Here is a 21,248-nt window from a genome sequence, read left to right on the forward strand (position 1 = left end):
TCCTACTTTCTGTATTTAATAAAATCACTTTTTATTTATTAATTAACCCAGAGTATGTGCAAACAGCTGTGCACATCTCTTAATCAGTGTTACAGAAGGTGAACAATTCATGAGTTTACCCTGTATAAGCTTTATACAGGGTAAAACGGATTTATTTGGGTTTAGACCCCATTGGGAGTTGAGCATCTGAGTGTTAAAGACAAGAAAACTTCTGTAAGCTGCTTTCAGTTAAGCCTGCAGCTTCAGAGCAAGTAATTCAAACCCTGGGTCTTTGTTGGAGCAGATGGGCATGTCTGGCTCAGCAAGACAGGGTGCTGGGGTCCCGAGTTGGCAGGGAAAGCAGGGGTAGAAGTAGTCTGGGCACATCAGGTGGCAGCTCCCAAGGGGTATCTGTGCTTTAACCCGTCACACGCTCCTGCTGCGGAGTCCGGGCGCTGTACGTGTCTTGCCAGTGTGGACATGTCATGAGTTAGGGTACCTGGGGTTGCTTTAATGCGCTCTAACTCACAAGTGTAGCCAAGCCCTGATATTACTAGTATCAATTTCTATGGCCCGATTTTGTATGTTGACAACAAACTAGCATGTCTTACTAGTGTGATAACATTCTTGGGGGTGATAACATATCACAAGTATTCCTCCAAGCTCATACAATATTAAAACGTTCTCTCAAAAACTAAACACCGTGAATCCTGAATCTTATGAAGAAAAGATACAAAATTGTTTTTAGATAATTTCAAAGAATTAGGTTACCCTCTCTAGCTAGTCTCTCATCTGTAAACATTAAGGCCCCAATCCTGCACAGACTTATTTATGTTCTTACCTTAATTCATGTAAGTAGTTACACAGAAGTCAATGGGGCTAATAAGATGTGAAGTTAAGTACATGTGCAAGTCTCTGCAGGATTGATGACTAATTTTGCAGATACAGTCCCCTTTTAAAATAATATATTTTTTGACAACCTAAATTATTTCATCTTGAAAAACTACTTTTCATGAAGTTTTTTGTGTCATATTAATTCTCCATCTATCAAAATTGCATTTGGATTTATCTGAATACCTGCATGACAGAGCCAAAGCAAGTTCAATTGGTTATCACCAAACAGTGGAAAGAAAGTGAAAATAATGTCCAGATCCTCAGCTGGTAAAAATTGGGATAGCTCCAGTAGTTGTAATATTGCTATGCTGATTACAACAGCAGAAGCTCTGGCTGAGTGCAAAGGACAAAGCTACTGCAGTCCAAGATTATATCTGCAACATAACAGCGTGGGTAAATTAAAAACATTATCAGTGTCTATTACTGCAATGTTCTGAAATGTGAAAGATGAAACCAAGCAGTGTCACAGTCACAACACTGGTCTTCGCAAAGTGTCAGTAGTGTCAGTGAATGCCCCTGGTGTGAGCAAAGGAAAAGTCAGTCTTTTGGCCAGTACACTAATGATGTGAACAAAAAATTTCAAAAATGACAAATTTATAATGTCAGCAAAAAGAAAATGGAAATATTTCCCTTGTGATAGCTAATTTTTTATATTTACTACAAATTAATAGATATATTAGTTGAAATTTTGAACATTTTAAATAGCTTGGTTTTGTTGAACAAATACACTATTTCAAAAGAAGAAGATGATATAGCAAACACTTAACAGGGTTGTATATGAACTTATGCCTGAAGTGTAAATATATATAGCTTTATGATCAATTTATTTGGCCTTGTGTTGTTGCTCACATTTAAAAGGACATTAATGTTAACGGGGGGGGGGGGGGGAAGCCGAGGGCTGTAAAGACCAACCACATCACAAACACATTCCAGTTGTCACCATGGCAACTCCACAGGACCCCATGTCATAGTTGCAAGGTCAGCTGCACCTCTGTCCCCTTTGTGGTCTCTCTGAGTGTATCACCTCAGATATCAGACATGCCTTCTCCTCTTAGCCTGGTCTACAGCACTCTCTCTATCAACCGTGTTTACCCAGCAGGTCCAGCGAGGTTCTGACAACTGTAGTTCTTCCCTTTAGGAGTGTGACCAGTGGTGTACAGTGATCAGATAGCCTTGTTAAACCTAAGTACTGTTTATTTTAAACAGTAGAAACAAAGCATTGTAGAATTTAAAAACAACAAAAGGTCTAAACGTAACCATCCTTGGTTAGTAACCTAGGCAGGCCTAACTTCATACACCCCAGCAGGTGGCTGAGTCTCAGCCTAATTCCTCTGAAAAATATCCCTGTCTCTCAAAAGAGAGTCTGTTGTTTTTTTAATTGCAATAGTATTTTGATCTTGTATGTTCCCAGGCCTTTTCCTGCCTTGGCATTGTCTTAACACCCTTACGTGTTTGCAGAAAAGTGGCTTATCTTGATTCATTTTACCATCCTGTTTGTTTTTCCTTACAGACTCTACAACACTAAACCAATATGTTCGCACAGTAAACATCCCAATAACCAGGTCAACATACGGTATTCATAAACTGTGACAGCACAGTTCCAATTCTGTCACTGCCTTTTCAGCAACTGACCAAGAGATGTTATTGACATAGCTCTGTGCCCCAAGAGGAGTGGATTATAGCATTTCTCAAACTTCTTTGCACCATGACCCCCTTCTGATAATAAAAATGACTACACAACCCCGGGAAAGAGGACTGAAGCCTGAGCCCCGCTGCCCTGGGGGCGGGGTGAAGCCGAAGCTTGAGGGCTTCAGCCCTGGGCAGGGGGAGCTCTAACTTGAGAGCCCTGCTGTCCAGGGCTGAAGCCCTCAGGTTTTTGCTTCAGCCCTGAGCAGTGGAGGTTCAGACTTTGGCTTCAGCCCTAGGCCCCAGCAAGTCTAACAGCAGCCCTGGCGACCCCATTAAAATGGGGTCATGACCCACTTTTAGGTCCTACTCCACAGTTTGAGAACCGCTGGCGAGCATTCTTCACTCTTTTCTAAGAGATCTCAGGGCACTGGTATTCTGTAGATGCTCCTCTATCCTAGTCTCTTTGTGACAGGATGGAGTAGGCCCTGAGGCTCCACTGCAGGAGGCTTTGTGGTCCTGCCACATCCTGCCCCAGAAAAGGATAGTGGAGAGAGTCCTCAAGCTGCCTAGAGTGGCGGTGTGGGATGCAGTCAATCAGAGAGGAGCTGCAATGGAACAGCCAATCCGTGCCCAGCAGACCCATATAAAAGGAGCTGCAGTGCAGTGCAGAATTCAGTTCCTTGCTGGAGATGAAGAAGTGTGAAGGGTGTGCCTGCCTGAGGAAGCTACAGGATCTTGGATAGAGCAGTGCTAGCAGAGAGCTGGGGGAATGAGGAGCTCTGGGCTGGTGGCTGGGACTCAACCAAGATGAGGCATTGAGGTAAGGGTGAAAAACATTCTGGGGCCATGGGGAAGTGACCCAGAGCATCATAGCAGCAACATAGCTTAGTTAAAAGGACATGGCAGATGGCAGCTATCTTTAGGGTCCCTGGGTTGGGACCTGGAGTAGAGGGTGGGCCTGGGACATACCTCCACCCCCAGCCATTGGGAAAATGGCCTGGACTTTGATGCACCTCAGAAGGGGAGCTGAACTCTTTTAGTGGCCCAGCAGGAGAGCTGGGGACTAAAAGGCCCAGAGAAGGTGAGAACACTACTCCCAGGGAGGGAGACCTGGATTATGGCTCAATATCAGGGCCAACACAATTTTAAAGACTGCTGAATTAATTAAGGGCCAGAGCCAGGGAGGGCTATAGGGAAAGAAAGGCCACCTGAGAGGTACTGGGATAGGCCCCCCTGTTGAACTGTTTCCCCAGAAGGGGGTTTTATTTCACCTATGGACTTCATGTTACTTGACCGAAGGGCTGAGACACCGAAGATTCACCACAAACTGAATGAGAGAGTGAGTGCAGGCACATGTACTTGGACAGGGGGCACTCGCAAGAGGTGAGTGTGACTCCGTTACACTCATTTCAGGGGTCCTACAAGATTCTAGTCTATCTCATCTTCGGGGGAGGGAGAAGGAAGAGCATGGGATTTTTAGAATGTAAAAGGTTTTGGACTTCAGAGCCACTAACATGTGTATGACACTCACCTCTACATCTTATTTTTATGCCATCCAGATTGTGCATTTTTCTTGCCTGACCCTGGAGGAAGATAAACTTGCTGAAGTCTAATCCAGGAAAGATGGAGGTGATGTTTGCAGAGTTAACATAAGGAACTCATTAGGGTTGTGACTGATCTATCAACTGATGGAGAATGTGTACCCCTAGCCAAAAAGGTTAAGATGCTTAGAGTATGTGACTCTCGTGTATCGTGACTCTCGTGTTGGAATTGCAAGTTATTACATAAAAGAAAAGGGAGGATTTCCTGGTCCTGCTTGCAGGCAAGGGGCCTCTCTGTAAGGAAGTGTGCAATCAGAGTCATTCAGGAAAAAGTCAGCCTAGAATAAGATGGCTTGAATCCTGTCTCTCTGCTTATAGAGCAGCCTGCTTTGTTTCTCTCTGGTTTTAGTTCTTGAGTATTAGGTTTCTGACTAAAACTACGTTTTTTCTTGGTATCACACAATTCCAGAAAGACTCTTATATTTGTATTTAACTTCTTTATGTCCTGTGAACATAACAGACTGAAGTTCCTTCCGTCTCCCCCCCCCCTCCCCCCGTATCCGTGGTGGATCATGACATTTTTCTCTTCTGTGGTAAGCTAAGAGGATGTGGCCTCTCCTTGCTGATGTGATCTCATCAAAGGCCTCCCAGCTTTTGTCACCTCATGGTAGGATTATTATAGTATGCTGTAGTTTGGGCTACAATTGAGGACCACTTAGCCTCAGACTTCTACATTTTTGGAGTGGGTTAGTGTGAGCATTTTACACCTGTGATCTATCAGGTGCATTGCCTTCTAGGTGAACTTCCAGATGCTACTTTTAACTAAAGTCAGCATTATTAGGCACTTCCTTAGATATGCTGGTTCCAGTCTCCCTTTGCATCATCGCAACCACTGAGATCAGCTGAGGCTCTTTCGATTACAGTCACCAGAAGACCAGTATCTAAGGGTAGGATAGAGGGCTCATGTCTGTGGAATTCATTCCCTCTGGCAGGCCACAAGAGAATGAACTTATTGAACCTCAGAACAGCACAAACCCTCTTTTCCCCTTCCTACATCTGCTTGTGTAGGGGTTATCATAAATTCATATTTGTGTCTAGTTGGGGTGCTACAAGGACGGGGAAACTATTTATGCTGTCTATTATGGGATGTCAACTTGATAATAAGAGACCACAATAATGGAATATTATTTTTTTTAATGATACATATGTTTTGGTGGGAAACTTTAGAATGGAGAGGTGGACTCCTCAGCTGGTGTAAATTGGCATAGCTCCATTGTGGTCTTTAGAGTTCAGATGGAGGTTAATTATAGCCAGGAAAAGAATTTTGCCTTTTCCTCAGAAACTTGCTTGAAAAAAACAATACTGATGACATGTCCATCTTATACTTCATATAACTGAGTAACTGCTAGAAAGTACCTGTTTCTAGAGGCACAAGGATCTACATTTGTCTGCACTGGAAAAGGTTCAGTAATTATTTAGGTAGGATTAGGATAAAGTTAATGTATTTTAAGGGATATTTACTATTGTAGTTCTTAAATATGTAACTTGTTTCCTGTTTTTGTTTTGGTGATAAATAAGAATGTCAGTATTTGTTTTCATCAACTGGAGATTTGTTTTAATTAGGCCCGAAGGCCCAGATCTACAAAAGGGACTTGGATGTTGTGGCACTGTGCTTCACAGTGCCTAAAATTTAGGTGACTAGAAAAATCACAGGAACGCATTGAGATCACACAGCCTGAGTTAGGAGTTGAGGCTTGTATACAATGTATGCAGGGGAGAGAGGTGCCTTGGAAAGAGATCCACAAACCCAGCATACTAGGTGGGGAGTCGCCTATGGTAGCTAATGGGAGATGCCAACAAGAGCGATGCATCCTAAGCCCTGGTCATCTGAATCCTTGCTGCAAGAAGGTGTCTAGCTCTGCTTGTGATTCATGAACCAGGAAGACCGGCACTCATCCACCTAAATCACCTGCAGGGCCTGATCAGAGGTGGTTGAACACCACACAACAGCTTGGGGAAGGGAAGCAGGAGTAAGAGCAGCACTATTGCCCTTATAATCTTTAGCCTAGTGGTTAGAATTCTCATCTGGGATATAGGAAACCCCTGGTTCAAGTCTCCCTCACTGACTGATGATAGAGGAGTTGAACAGGGTTCTACCACTTCTCAGGTGAATGCCCTAACCACTAGCCTATAGTGTAATTCCTACTCTTTTTGGCCAATTAATATTTAATTAAAGAGGGAAACCTTCCAGAGCCTAGTGGTTAGAGCATTCTCTTGTGAGATAGGAGACTGTTCAACTCCCTCTCCTTTTTAGGCAAATGGAGGACTTAAACTAGGATCTTCCATATCCTGGGGGAGTGCCCTTAACCACTGGGCTAAAGGACACACACACACACACACACACACACACACACACACACACACACACACACACACACACACACACACACACACACACACACACACACACACACACACACACACACACACACACACACACACACACACACACACACACACACACACACACACACGTTAGGTGGCCCCTAGGCACATACCAAACTGGCCCTCCACAGGTGACTTAGGCAGAGGAACACCTATCTTCCTCTGGTTCATGGATTGTTCTGGGGTTTAGGCAGGAGACAGACACCTACGTGTCTGAAGTGAGGCAGCAGCACACATACTTAGAGGCAGAAACGAAGGCACCTAGGCAACTTTTATGGCAAAAACTTAGGTGCCAATCAACTTTAGGCACTTGCAGGGTTAGACAGCAGCTGAGCAGGAGTTTGGTGGAATGCAGTGGTGCCTAAAAACAGGACTTAAAGGCTTCAGGGCCTTTGTGGATTTAGCACAGTCATTGGGTGAAATCTTGGCTCTGTTAAAGTCAATGGGAGTTTTGACATTGACTTCAGTGGAGCCAAAGTTTCACCTCTTGACTTCAATAGGACTAAGCACATGCTTGAAACATGCTATATTAAAACAAAGACACAGGAGTACCAAGAAATGTTAATCTCAAACTATATAAAAACAACTGAATCACGGTGAAAGACTATATATAGAAAGCGCTTCAAAAACTGTTGAGAGATCCAGCACTCACATGAGACAATAGTGACAACCATATTATTCACTGCAGAAGGTCATAATCAACAACCAGAGAGAGTGTGTTGTGGCTACAGCTTTAAATTACTTTTTACTATTGAATAATGATATAGCTGACCACATCCATAGATTTTTTTTTCTTTAAACAGGAGGCCAATGTTCCATTTTAAAGTGTCCCATTTGAAACAAACTTCAATTAATCTTATGAATTTATAGTATCTTTCCATACAATAGTATAATTGGGTGGTCTATAGTCCAATGAGAGCAAGTAATATGAAAGATAGTTCAAGAATAAAAATGTCTTTGTTGAAATGAATCTAAACAGATTGAAAAGGAAAGAAATTCAGTTTGAGATTTTGACACCAAAAAATCCAGAATAAAAAATAGTTTTCAGTCAAAAAAAATCCTGCTGCTCTTAACTCACACCCATCATATTTATTTTTAAAACATGACTTTTGCTGCCATCATGTGGCTCTTCCCAGAACACATTTACAAACATCAAATGCTGTGTGATTACAATACAGTGGTTTTATACCATTTTCTCTCACCCTCACAATTTGTTCTTTTCCACTTGGCTAAGAAGGACTTCCCCCCCTCTCTTTCATATGTTTGAAATTAAGTTTTAAATTAACACAGCCTTTTTCTCATTTATCAGTTCCTTTCTTGCATCAGAATCAGTGATGAGGTTTGTAAAAATGTGAATAGTCTCAGCTAACCAATACTGCATAAGAGCAAAAGACCAACTATTGCTTTAAAAATAATAGCATCTTTACCTTTGTCCTGTCAGAGACATGCTGTCCACCCACCCTGGCAGCTGCTGGAAGTCCTGTCTGCATTATGACATCGTGGAGCCAATAATCTTCTAGAGATGCCTGAGTGACATCAAGAGCTAGGCAGGACTTTTGACAGAGGGCCAGCACTAGTAGACTTGAGTACAAGATAATAGAATTTAGACCACGGAAGGCCACAGTAGATTAAAACAGTATGAAGGTGGCTAAATATTTGGGCCTAAAACACAGGGCAGTGGCTTGGTAGTCAGGAGAGGTTCTACCTACCATGTGACCTTGAGCAAGTCACTCATCTCTGTGACTCAGCACCCCCACCTGTGAAATGAGGATACTGATATACACTGTTCTTTGGAAAGTGCTCTGAGACCTAAGGATGAAAAGTGCTATGTAAAAACTGAGAATTACTGCTCAAAAGCACCCTTTTCACTATTGCCTCACTCCTGGCAATACGGCAGAAGGAGCAGGGCAGACTCTCAAGCAGGCAGATCCTAGGCAAAGCTCTCTGGCCAAGATTTTCAAAGGGGCTTTATGCATACAAATCCCATTGAATTCTAGGGAAGTTTGGTGAAATAACTGCCTTAGGATCCTTTGAAAATCTCAGCCTTTATTACCACTCAGGCTAGCGCTCTTCAGTTTCTCTTTAATCAGTTTTAGACTCTAGTGTTAAAGGAAGAACTTCCTGAAATAAAACTTCTAGCATCATCTGTGCATAAGCCACTCTCAGCTGCCTTAACTTACATGCCAACTCAGTGTTATGAAGGTCACTGTCACAACCTGCCCCCGTCCCTCTCTCTGGACGGACACCAGTCTGTTGTGAGTGAACCCACCTGCTAGGAACCACATCTCATCAGGGTCTGAAGAGTGACAAGGGCTGGGTGGGAAATAGTTTTCTTGTCCTGTGAACATTTTCACAACTTCAAACATTTTTCCAGTTCCACGTTAGAACAGAAGTGTGACCTTTAGAAATGCTTCATAAAAAGCAGAGAGACCCACCCCAGGGGTTAGGGAATTCTCTTGGGATGTGGGTAGTCACAGGGACTTGACTATCCTACGTGAGTTCCTTAACCACGAGGCTAGTCAGTGTCTCTTACTGAAAGCATATTTATACAATGAGGAACAGCTCCAACAGAAAAGAGATGAAGAGCACTTATCTAGAACATGGCATACCAAGGTTCACGTTCCTGTCCTTACTTTGAATCAGGCAGAGTAGGATCTTAAAGAGGGGTTTCCCACATTCCAGGCAAGTGCCCTAGCCACCTGGCTATTCCAGGGCCCCTCTATCTCACCCCTCTCCCTGCCTCTAGTTCTGAGAAGCCTTCCATCAAAAGTGAATAATTTCCACAACGCTTTTGTTTCAACTAATTGGCATTTTAAAAACATTGTTTTGTAGAAAATTCTCAACCTGCTCCAGTGGTGACTGGTCACAGTTTGTAGCTCTGGGTCTCTCAGGCATATTCCCAGATACCCTGTGTCTAGCACCCTTCTTGGGCAGTAAGATTCTTCAGTCCAGCTGCCTTAGACCACCCAGAGGAGCATTCCAGCCCTTCAGAGACAAGATGGCAGGCAAGCAAGGAACGCAGGTTTAGAAAAGGAATTTCTTAACCACAGGCATTTTACTCTTCAACAGCATTAGAGAGTTACAGATATTTGGAAAATAACAAACAATCTTGAAATCACCCCCCTTTGTGTCCTGTTTTTGGTGAGCCTCTATAGGATAAGCAGCAAAGAGTCCTGTGGCACCTTGTAGACTAACAGACGTTTTGGAGCATGAGCTTTCGTGGGTGAATACCCACTTCGTCGGATGCATCCGACGAAGTGGGTATTCACCCACGAAAGCTCATGCTCCAAAATATCTGTTAGTCTATAGGGTGCCACAGGACTCTGCTGCTTTTACAGATCCAGACTAACATGGCTACCCCTCTGATACTCTATAGGATAAGCAGCTCTTCTGATTTTCTACCTCCTTAGCCCAGACTTCCTGCATGGTAGCTATGATCTGCTACACACACTCCCTTCAGAGAGAGAATTCTCCTCTTAAATGTAGTCTCTGACCTCATTGGACCATATACCCAGGCTGAGGGAGTTCATTGTTCATGCGGTTGGGCTGATAACTGAGAGACAATCAGACCTGATACCATTACATTGCTCTGTGCCAACGTCTCAGACAGACAGTCATTCAACTAGGTGTCAAGCCCCTACTGCCAAAAAATGGATGCCCTAATCTACAATGGAGGTTGCAATACAAAGTGGAGCCCCTAACAAGAAATTACATTCATGGGCAAGATGGTGTTCCCAATACAGTAGAGATCTAGCCCCACTCTGTCACAGTCCACATGGCTAATCACAAAGATTTTGATCCAGCTGCTCATACTCTCCAAGCAACCTTTGGCTGCACAATGTGTATTCAGCCACCAACAAACTGGCTACCTATTTTCAGTGCCCAGTAAAGCACAATTCCTAAACTTTTACTTTTAAAGGGACACTAATGAAACATTCTTGGGTTTGACAAACATAAAACACTCATTGAAAGAGCACTTAAAAAAACATGTGTCATCAATAAACACAAACCTATCACATACTCCAAGATGAGTCTTGAAACAATGTTAAAGCTCTATCTACTGTCTTGGGACTCACTCACTCACTCCAAACCTACCCACTCCAACCCCCAACAGGACATTGTTTTTGTTGTGTTCACCAGGCGCAGACATGCGTCTGGCAACATTCATCACTCTCCCAATATCTCCATTCTGTGAGCCACTAGGGACTTTTCATTGACAAGATCCAGTATTCAGAGATGAAGAAACTTGTCAGCTTCATTCCCCTGCCATCACACAAAGCTAGCTGGTAGACGGACAAAGTGATGTGCATACATGCACAAGAAGAGTTGATCTTTTCCCACTCAGTCGTGGGGGGTTGGGGTTTTAAGGCTCTCTCAGCCAGCTTTTGCCAGTCAGGGTGGAAAACGTTCCAAGAAGTTGACACTCAAGGTGACCACACTGCTTGCCCACCCCTAAAAAAAGCCCTGTTCTCTGCCCTCGTTTTGGAAGGATGATTTTATTATTGTAAATGCTTTTATTTTGAAGTATTTAATGTTCAGGAATCCACATCACAGTAAGTATTCATGTCAGCAATCTGTGCAGAGACTACAGACTGCGTGACCATGGATACTGACTTACCCCTTTATCGTCAATGCCAGTTCCTCCAGTGTAGGATTGGGCTGCACTAGTAAGGCAGTGTAGCAAAGTGTGTTGTCCATGCTTTAACTCCTTTGTATACAGCAAGCAGCTTTCATAAACATTACATTCACTAAAATGAGAGGAATTCCACTCTCTAAAATGTCACTGTAAGACAGAGTTAAACAGTAGGCTCTGGCATTTTCTCTTTTGTTGATGAGTCTCCCAAACCCAACTGGTGTTTTTTTTCTGAGAATCAATGCATACTGCACTCATTACCTGTACTCTGAGAGAACCAATTCAAGCTCTATTTTGTCTGAATACACTATCTACACTTGAAACGTTTGCTTCTGAATGGAAGAATTTTGCAGGATAAGTATAGCAGACACATATATGATGTGGGAGGAAGTGATATTATTCTACATCAAAGTCACAGAGTTGAAGAGTGAGATTTTGACTGTTTGTTTACATTCTTGCCTACTGTCCCAATGCTAGAAATGCATCAAGCACATTCCAATAAACCTTCAGAGCATTTGTTGAGTCCAAATGATTCACCAGGCATAGCATAGTCAATTTCTCATAATAATTTTTTTCAGATATCAGACTGGCATAAATACCAAGGATGAAGAGACTTTATTTCATATTCCATAAGAAGATTGATTGATTGATACATGCTATTTTATAAATAGATCGTGTCTGTCTGTGTGCACATGGGCTTTGACTATCACACGGACGTTTCAGCACAGATGGCAGTACGCAAACAAAACAAGGGAGAGTGTAATAAAGGCGAGGCACAGAAGTACTGGCAAGAGTGAATTAACTTCATTTCCGAATATGAGTCAAGGTTACAAAATCTTAATGCTGTCACCTGGCAGGGCCCAGTATTCACTGACTCCAAGAGCTAGTTATATCTTCTATTTTTTGGAAAATCAAATGCAAATAAAGCATAATAATAACAAAATGATGGTCAATAACAGATACAAATGCAGGATGGACATGTAAGACCTAAACCTCATGAGCTGGGAGGATTATCCTACCTTGCTTATATTGGGCATCTATCAGTAACTAGCATCTCAGAGCCTTGATGGTTTTCTGACCACATGGACACTTGCTCTCCTAGGATAGTAATTGCATTTGATGCCCTTATTCGTATCTATTGGAACAATACAACTTCATAATGTTTGGTGTTATTATAGTAACCACATTATTAGCCCAGTTGTTTTATCATCTAGTCAAGTACAGCTTTTATTTTATCTTATGTTGGTAATGGGACTTCACATGCTGCATATATTTTTGGCAGCACACTGGGACCTATAATATATCACATTTATATTTCCTTAATGCATTTCAGTCCATTAAACAACACATCATCACATTCCTTAATAGTATCTTTTTCGGCTTGCTAAGTAGACAAGATATTCACCCATTTGATCATCTGAATTTCCTGGGTTGTAATGCTTCGTACTGGGATAATTACAATGTCCCTGTAATGTTTTTACCCTTAAATTACTGATACATGCTCACCTTAACTTCAGTTTAATGTAGTTTTTCCTGTGAACAAACTATAAGCAGTAGATACAAGAATCATTAGTAAGTTGGCTTAATTAATAGCTGAGGTCACATTTTTATAATTGTGAACTAATTAGCTTAATACTACTCATCACTGATCATCAAACCTCTTAGTCAGTCAAGCTGCTAAATTACCATCATGCCTAAATTCAGAAAAACAGAGGTGTGAAAAAGGTAGATTTCAAATGCTAATGAGTTTTCATTATAGTAAACTGGTAATTATACAAGGAGCACGCTATAAAATAAATTCTAGAGAGAATATATACACCAATAGAAGACAGAGAAAATAAAACCCATGGCCTACCTCATATTCCCTGCCATAAGGAGGCACAGGTTGTAAATGTGAGAAAAAATGAAAAGGAAGAGAATGGTGCTGAAGAACATTGTCATCCAAGATCCATGATCCTCTCGAAACATCTTTAGCCGGAGTAACTGACCTGTGGTGTGAATATTATGAGAAATCAGTTCTATTTTATCCAGAATACAAATGTATCTCTACTTTATAGCAAGAGCAAAACAGTTTGCTAAACTGTACTTATGAAATACAATAACTTGATTTTCTATAATTTTTTTCAGGATTTTACAGTTTCTATACCATTTTCAGCCTTTTCTTGCACTCAGCATAGCTGGAGAATATTCCTGCAATATTATAAGGTATTTGGGTATGCGCTCCATAAACTGATGTCCACCCAATTTACAATCTGATACACTAGTGTGGACCCCTGTATCTATAAGGAACCCCATGGGCTGAGCAAGGGTCTGTACTAGTGGTTCAAACTGTAGAATCTCAGCCCTAGTTTGTTCAAGGAGAATACCACATTAATTCAATTAAGACAAATTACTATACAAGGGGGAAAATGTCTCTGGAATTAATCTAAAAGCCAACTTAAAACTCAGGGCAAGAGTCACTTTTTTTGTACTGTGCTATGCTGCAGGTTAACTATTTTATAGGATATACTTTTGCAAAAGATGTGCCTTAGAGTTCTGTGTTCACACTTCTCAAATTCCCCATGAAAGGGCTTGCAGACGATATCCACATTCTGTGGCACTGATAGAACTCCTTAGTCTTATTATTTGATCTGAACGGGGTGCTAAAATTCATAAGAAACAATAACAAACCATTTTGCAAGCAGAGAGGAGAAATGGCAACCTGTGCAAAAAATACAGGAAACTGTTAGGCTCAGGAAAAGCCAAAATGCAAAACAGAAAACATTAAAAAAAAATGAAAAAAATGATGTAAATACCATACTGAAGCAAAAGAAGGTTGGTTTGCTCTATAACAGGAATATAACCAAGCTTAAAATCTGTTTAGCGTATCTGGTTCATAAATGCAATGAAAACACACAAGTTTTCTTTTTGCAAGAAGTAAAATAAACAATAATCAAACACACACTACCAGTTAATAGTTGATCCACATCTTTCTCAGCATCTATCACCTTTTTCTCCACTAAAATGTTTTAAATTGTCTAAGCATCTTTTACTTTAACTGTTCCCCCAAAATGTCTTACAAATAATATGTACACTGAAAAGCAGTGATTGGAAGTGGAAACTGCTGTCCTTCTGAGTCAGGGGCAGCAGGACTCCAGTTCAAGGAGTATGAGGGTGTTTGTTTAGAAGGGGAATTATACAACTGAACGGGTATTTCCAAAGTTAGGGCTTGATCCTGCAAAGTCCTGAGTACTCTGGTCCTTATCTAGCAAAGCACTTAAGCACATGCTTAACTTTAAGCAGATGAGCAATCCCATTGATTTAAACCTAAGCATATGCTTAAGTGCTATACTGAATCAGGCCTACAATGCTCAGCACCTTAGACTGAGCCCTTAGATTGGGAACTCCTAAATTAGAATGTGGCCTAGCCTAGAGCTGGCCAAAAACAACAAACAACCAAAAATATTCACATAATCCTCCCCCCCACTCCCCAACTTCTTTTTGAAATTTCATTTAGATGTTGATTTTCTGACCAGTTACAGCGAGGCCACACGTAGTCTTCAAAATGTACCATGGGATCCTTTATTACCACAGGTGTTTACCAAACATTACTGCCTGGGTCAGAGGGTTTGGTTTACTGCAGTTGTTCTGTAACCTTCTCTCAGAAAGATCCAAGACAATTGTGCTGGGCAATTTCCCCTTTCTTGTAGAGTTCGGCAGGTTGCCATGCATCCTGTTCAATATCCATGGAATGCCAATGTGGGAGATTTTCAGATGGTTTGAGCTACTCAAAACCACTACTGTGGCAAGACACTGGAGGGCTCACATTCCAGTACTGACCGTGCTCAACCCTGCTTAATGGCTGAGATGGGACAACCTCGCAGAAAGATCTGGTGGTTAAGGCTGTGCACTCGGTCTCAGGACAGCTGGGTTCAGTTTCTTATTGTTCCACTGACTTCCTGTTTGACCTTGGTCAAACTGTTTACTTTCTCTGTGCCTCAGTTCCCCACCTGTAAAATGGGAATAACAATACTTCCTCTACACCTAAGAGCGAGCCTACCAGTCCGGATCTACAGACTTGTTTTATCAAGGCTCACGCTAGCCCTCTGAAGATAGCATCATAGATATTGCAGCTTGGGCTCTGAAGCCTGTGGGCGTGGGAAAACTTGAGAGTCTGAGCTCCAGCCACAGCTGCAATGTCAGAGTTACGTCCACACAGCTAGTGTTAGAGCCTTGCTAACATGAGTCTATGGACCCCAGCTGAGAAGCTAGCTCCCAGATGCAGTGTAGACATGCCCGAAGTGCTAATGTAGTAGAAATAGTAAATAATCACATTGCAAAGCAGAGCATGCAGTGCTACTAACAAGATAATCATTTTTCATTTCCTAGCCAGAAGTTGTCACTGCATCTCAGAGGACTAAATGTTCTCTGGAGTATCTGAGCTGCGATTATTTTCATGTTAATGTTCTTATCATTTCATGAATATAATATTACAAGTTTATTTGGAGTAGGATTGGCTTTACTGTCATATGCACAACAGTCTTTCTACAATATAATGACATACCCCAGTTCTATAGTTTACACTTAGCTGTAATGACTCCTAGCTTCTGCTTGGCTCTTCATTTGCAGCGATTAAAGATCAAAGAAAGAATGGGTGGGTGAAAGTGGGAAGGTTTAGAATTATTTTGCATTCAGGGTCTGAGGCCCAGCAAAAACAGAAAGAAAATATCACAGATTTGATTTTTTAAGGGCTTAGATCAGCATATTACATTTAACATCCCACTAATAATCTGACTACAGAAGGAATTTTTACTGATGAAGCAATATATGAGAAACATAAGAGATTTGCTGCTAAATACCAGGCAAGGCGATTGTCTGATTAAATATGACAGGTGGTGATATACAGCCCATTGCTGTAGGCAGCAATGCTAAAGGGTCATCAGCTAAAATCTTAAACATTTTCTCACCATTTATTCACTGAAAATGCTTAGTACTTTACCCACACATTTCCAATATTGTATCTTCAAACTTGACAGGCTAAATATGAAACTCAGTGCAACAGATTACCGGTATTTTTGCGGGGGAGCTAGGAAGGTTTAGTGACCATTATGATTCATTTCAACCATTGGAGAAAGCCCATTGACTCATTCATCCTATTCTCTCTCATCTGTCTAATCGGAGCCTTTTCCCTTATCAAATATTTGAAGTCGAAAGAGTCAATTTTTGCTAAATTTTTGTGATACCAAAGGCCATAACACACATCCTGTGCAATCCAATATTGATTTCACTGGGATAGCAAGGGTATAAGACTAGGCAGAATTTGGCACAAAGCATTTTATTCATCCACCTAACAGGTGATTTGCTGCCTTTTTAGTTCGCACAGAATCATCATCTTGTCTCAAAGCACATCAGTATATCCCCGGATTACCAGGGTCCCTTCTGCAGAGGGAGCCCTCTGGAGGGTTCAGTATGTGAAATGTTTGCCATGATTTTTCACAACATATACAAATAGTCTCACAAGCAGTTTGTAATAAGGGTAAAGCCCAGAAGCAGAACTTGAGGCTCGCTGGGAAATGATAAATGCAAGTAATCAATGTGAAACTCTGGCTCAATTTCACTTCTGCACAGCAATTTGAAGGACCACAGCAGGATGAAGTTTAACAAAGACAAATGCAAAGTGCTCCATTTAGGAAGGAAAAATCAGTTTCACACATACAAAATGGGAAGAGACTGTCTAGGAAGGAGTACGGCAGAAAGGGATCTAGGGGTTATAGTGGACCACAAGCTAAATATGAGTCAACAGTGTGATGCTGTTGCAAAAAAAGCAAACGTGATTCTGGGATGCATTAACAGGTGTGTTGTGAGCAAGACACGAGAAGTCATTCTTCCGCTCTACTCTGCACTGGTTAGGCCTCAACTGGAGTATTGTGTCCAGTTCTGGGCACCGCATTTCAAGAAAGACGTGGAGAAATTGGAGAGGGTCCAGAGAATAGCAACAAGAATGATTAAAGGTCTAGAGAACATGACCTACGAAGGAAGGCTGAAAGAATTGGGTTTGTTTAGTTTGGAAAAGAGAAGACTGAGAGGGGACATGATAGCAGTTTTCAGGTATCTAAAAGGGTGTCATAAGGAGGAGGGAGAAAACTTGTTCACCTTAGCCTCTAAGGATAGAACAAGAAGCAATGGGCTTAAACTGCAGCAAGGGAGGTTTCGGTTGGACATTAGGAAAAGTTCCTAACTGTCAGGGTGGTTAAACACTGGAATAAATTGCCTAGGGAGGTTGTGGAAGCTCCATCTCTGGAGATATTTAAGAGTAGGTAGATAAATGTCTATCAGGGATGGTCTAGTCAGTATTTGGTCCTGCCATGAGGGCAGGGGACTGGACTCGATGATCTCTCGAGGTCCCTTCCAGTCCTAGAATCTATGAATTTTGAAAAAGCAGTGAAATATGAAATTGACCAGTTGGGTTAGATTTGAACAGCTCATTTCTAATTAGTGTATATTTTCTGTAGACACTGTCCACATTTACCAGACCCTGCACCTAAATGTAAACTGGTAAATGTGAATGAAGCTAAACTTTCAAAAGTTAAGGAAGGGTATTGGTCCTTATAGATCAGCACCACTGCTCTTTATAAAAGGCATAAGGGGCCTTTATGTGATTACCTCTTTAAGATTTTGTGTACAAGACACTACTCTTAGTTTCTAAAAAAATATTTTTGTTATCAGCATGTTGCAAGGAAAACCTGATCCTATGGTCTGGGCTTGGGAAGGAGAAGTAAATCCAGGACTAAGAATATATAGTTTATCTATGGGGAGCAGTAGTATTAGTTCAGTTTCCCTAGTTGTAAAAATCGAGATAACAATAGTTCCTGTATAAAAAGAGTTCCATGGATGAAAACAAATATTCTTGATAATGTCATTGATATATAAAATATTAACTGACAGACAAATGTCCAGGGTAATAACATTTGAGCATTCCACGTTTCTAAAACTAAACTGGCTCTTTATTAACAGAGATGCTGCAACTGCAGCTAGAATTCAAGCACTGTGCAAATAGACTGACTTCTTGCTGCCTCTACCAAACTATTCCTTCCTGCAGTCTGTGTACCTCCTTTCATCTTCCAGGCAGGTTGTGACATCTTTCCTTTTAACTGTTGTTGTTGTTTCTTTTGTGCCAGCATTTGCTAACTTGCTGGGGCCAGAGATTACTAGTAGATAGACCAGGGGTAGGCAACCTATGGCACGCGTTTCGAAGGCAGCACACGAGCTGATTTTCAGGGGCACTCACACTACCCGGGTCCTGGCCACTGGTCCAGAGGGCTCTGAATTTTAATTTAATTTTAAATGAAGCTTCTTAAACATTTTAAAAACCTTATTTTCTTTACATACAACAATCGTTTAGTTATACATTATAGACTTATAGAAAGAGACCATCTAAAAACGTTAAAATGTATTACTGGCACACGAATCCTTAAATTACAGTGAATAAATGAAGACTCGGCACACCACTTCTGAAAGGTTGTCAACCCCTGCGATACACCAACTCAGGGACATGGTCTTTACCACCAGCACATAGCAGTCTGTTAGACCTCAGTCTTTAAAGTGGGCTGGTCTTTGAACCAGTCTCCCACTTCTTGTACATTGCAGCTGTTGGTGGGGGACTTGCTTCCACCCTATTGCTGTCTTCAGTTTGTTGGCTGGCTTACTCATATACCTCATTTCTTCAAACTCTGCTACATCAGGGTAGCTGATGGCTGAAGGTCTTTCTAAGACCACCCAGTCCTAGCCTTAGCCCAGTATGTCTGGGTGTTCTGGCTGTCTGCTGCTACTCAACAGTTCTCCTCAATGTAGTCTCTACCACTGTTCTGATTCTGTAGCTATCTCATAGGACCCGTATCCACTGTGTTGCCTTTTGCTATTGTTTTGTATGGCTGGCTGGCTGGACCCAGACCTGCTCATCCGTGTGTAGCGGGTGTGACGGGTTCAGTCACAGAGACCACCCCCCTTGGGACAGTCACCTGACGTGCTGGAATTACCTCTGAGCCTGTTTTCCCTGCCAGCTTAGCACTGCTGCAATGCTAGTCTGCTGCAACACAGACCCAGGTCTGGTCCATGCCCCCAAAGCTGCAGACTTTAACCAAAAACTGCTCAGCAGGTCACATATCTCCAGCACCCAGACACCCAGTTCCCATCCGACAAAGTGGGTATTCACCCACAAAAGCTCATGCTCCAAAACGTCTGTTAGTCTATAAGGTGCCACAGGATTCTTTGCTGCTTTTCCAGTTCCCAATGGGATCCAAACCCCAAATAAATCCATTTTACTTTGCATAAAGCATATACAGGGTAAACTCATAAATTGTCCATAAATACAGTGTAAACTCAAACTCTATTACACTGATAGAGAGATATGCACAGCTGTTTGCTCCCCCCCAGGTATTAATCACTTACTCTGGGTTCATTAATAAACAAAAGTGATTTTATTAAGCATAAAAAGTAGGATTTAAGTGGTTTCAAGTAATAACGGACAGAACAAAGTAAGTCACCAAACAAAATAAAGTAAAAACACGCAAGTCTAAGCCTAATACATTAAGAAACTGATTACAGGTAAAATCTCACCCTCTGAGATGTTCCAATAAGCTTCTTTCATGGACTAGACTCCTTCTCAGTCTGGGCCAAATCCTTTCCCCTGGTACAGTCCTTGTTAGTCCCAGCAGACATCTTAGGTGGAAACTAGGGGTGTTTTCATGACTGGAAGCCCCTTTTGTTCCGTTCCACCCCCTTTTATAGCTTTGACTCAAGGTGGGAATCTTTTTGTCTCTCTGGGCCCCCACCCCTCCTTCTAAATAGAAAAGTACCAGATTTAAGATGGATTCAAGTATCCTGTGACATGATCATGTGTCCTGTGAGACCCTAGCCTCCATTCTTCCTGGGCTGGCTCACACAGACACAGGAAGGCTTGCAGGTAAATAAACCATTTACAACCAATTGTCCTAGTGAATGGGAGCCATCAAGATTCTAAACCGCCATTAATGGCCCACACTTTGCATAATTACAATAGGCCCTCAGAGTTTAGTTCATATTTCTAGCTTCTGATACAAGAATGATACATGCATATGAAAAGGATGAACACACTCAGTAGATTATAAGCTTTGTAATGATACCTTACAAGAGACCTTTTGCCTAAAGCATATTCCAGTTACTACATCATTCATATTCATAAGCATATTTCCATAAAACATTATGGAGTGCAACGTCACAGTGGGATCAGGTTCTTGGCTTTACTGTAGTGAGCTGCCCACCTAGGTTGACATTCTCTTAACTGCTTATGTGTACAGCCCATTGTTCTTCTGCTGGACCATGGTGACTTCTCACAGGAAGCAGAATCTTGGTTCTCCAGCCCATCAGCCCCTGTGCCGGCCTACTACAGTAAAAGCTTTGCTATCCGTCATGCTGGGGGAATGCAGGCTGCTGGTAAGTGAAAAATTCTAGTTAATTAAGAGGAAGGGAGTTTGGGTGCAGGAGGGGATGCTACTGATCGTAGCACCCCATCCTGTTCGGTGCTTTAATTGGATTACCTGGAACGTCTCACTAGCGAGGAGAAGTTTCTGCAGCCTGGTGATAGACAATCTGTTCTGGAGAGCCATCCATGTTGTAATCTGGAAGGTATGCGCCCTGCTCAGTGTATATGCAACCAGTATTGATTTTCTTGGCAGTAACTTATCCTCACCTCATAACACTGGAGACTGAATAATATGTGTTGTAGTGACTTGGGTGCAATCAGCAGTGGCTTCTTCATGATACCTTCTAAAGGCTTGTGATCAGACTGCATGTCCACTGCCCAAAGGCAAACTGATGGAATCATTCCAAAAAGCACAGCAAGGAACAACTCTTCTATCCTAACACATCACGTACAACAACTGAAGCATATTTTCAAGGTTTTATCTGTTTCTGAGATTTAAAATGAGACCTGTCTTTTTTTCATGGTAAAACTGGGTGGATGCAGAAAAAAATATGGTAATAGAAATGTATCCTCCCTTACTGAAAGGAGGAGCCTAATGGTAAAATACATCTCTCTTATGCAGTTTGACAACTGCTCTCTGAAGAGTAATCACAGTATATGGAATATTACTAAATCCACAGATTATTAA

At 41.8% G+C, this 21,248-nt stretch overlaps 2 protein-coding genes and 1 long non-coding RNA gene across 15 annotated transcripts in view; 2 read left to right on the forward strand and 1 right to left on the reverse strand.

Annotated features, from left to right (window-relative positions):
* Nucleotides 1-21,248, reverse strand: part of TMEM117 (transmembrane protein 117) — a 326,908-nt gene that overhangs the window by 257,748 nt on the left and 47,912 nt on the right. For 10 of the 11 annotated variants that reach the window (XR_005589583.1, XR_005589582.1, XR_005589585.1 and 7 more), the window contains one exon: nt 12,977-13,109. Coding sequence is in view for 8 of the 11 variants with exons in the window: in XM_039505170.1 (XP_039361104.1) it covers nt 12,977-13,109 (133 nt within the window). In the remaining 3 variants the exon portion in view is untranslated. Of the gene's footprint in view, nt 1-7,915; nt 8,187-12,976; nt 13,110-21,248 lie in introns of those variants that run through there. The other variant, XM_039505203.1, reaches the window with a different exon arrangement.
* LOC120386205 (P2Y purinoceptor 1-like) overlaps nt 1-21,248 on the forward strand; it is a 56,630-nt gene that overhangs the window by 28,523 nt on the left and 6,859 nt on the right. Inside the window, exons 1-2 of one of the 2 annotated variants that reach the window (XR_005589587.1) lie at nt 18,153-18,229; nt 20,436-20,571. The gene's annotated coding sequence lies outside the window, so the exon portion shown is untranslated. Of the gene's footprint in view, nt 1-18,152; nt 18,230-20,435; nt 20,572-21,248 lie in introns of those variants that run through there. The other variant, XR_005589586.1, reaches the window with a different exon arrangement.
* Nucleotides 1,943-11,902, forward strand: LOC120386223. 2 transcript variants are annotated; one of them, XR_005589599.1, is made up of 4 exons: nt 1,943-3,322; nt 3,802-3,885; nt 4,062-4,131; nt 11,700-11,902. It is a non-coding gene; the product is annotated as an uncharacterized LOC120386223 (long non-coding RNA). The 2 variants fall into 2 exon arrangements; XR_005589597.1 differs by lacking the exon at nt 11,700-11,902 and having other exon boundaries at nt 1,943-2,138; nt 2,384-3,322; nt 4,062-4,163.

Source organism: Mauremys reevesii, linkage group 1, assembly GCF_016161935.1.
Source record: "Mauremys reevesii isolate NIE-2019 linkage group 1, ASM1616193v1, whole genome shotgun sequence".
NCBI classification, from domain to species: domain Eukaryota; kingdom Metazoa; phylum Chordata; order Testudines; family Geoemydidae; genus Mauremys; species Mauremys reevesii.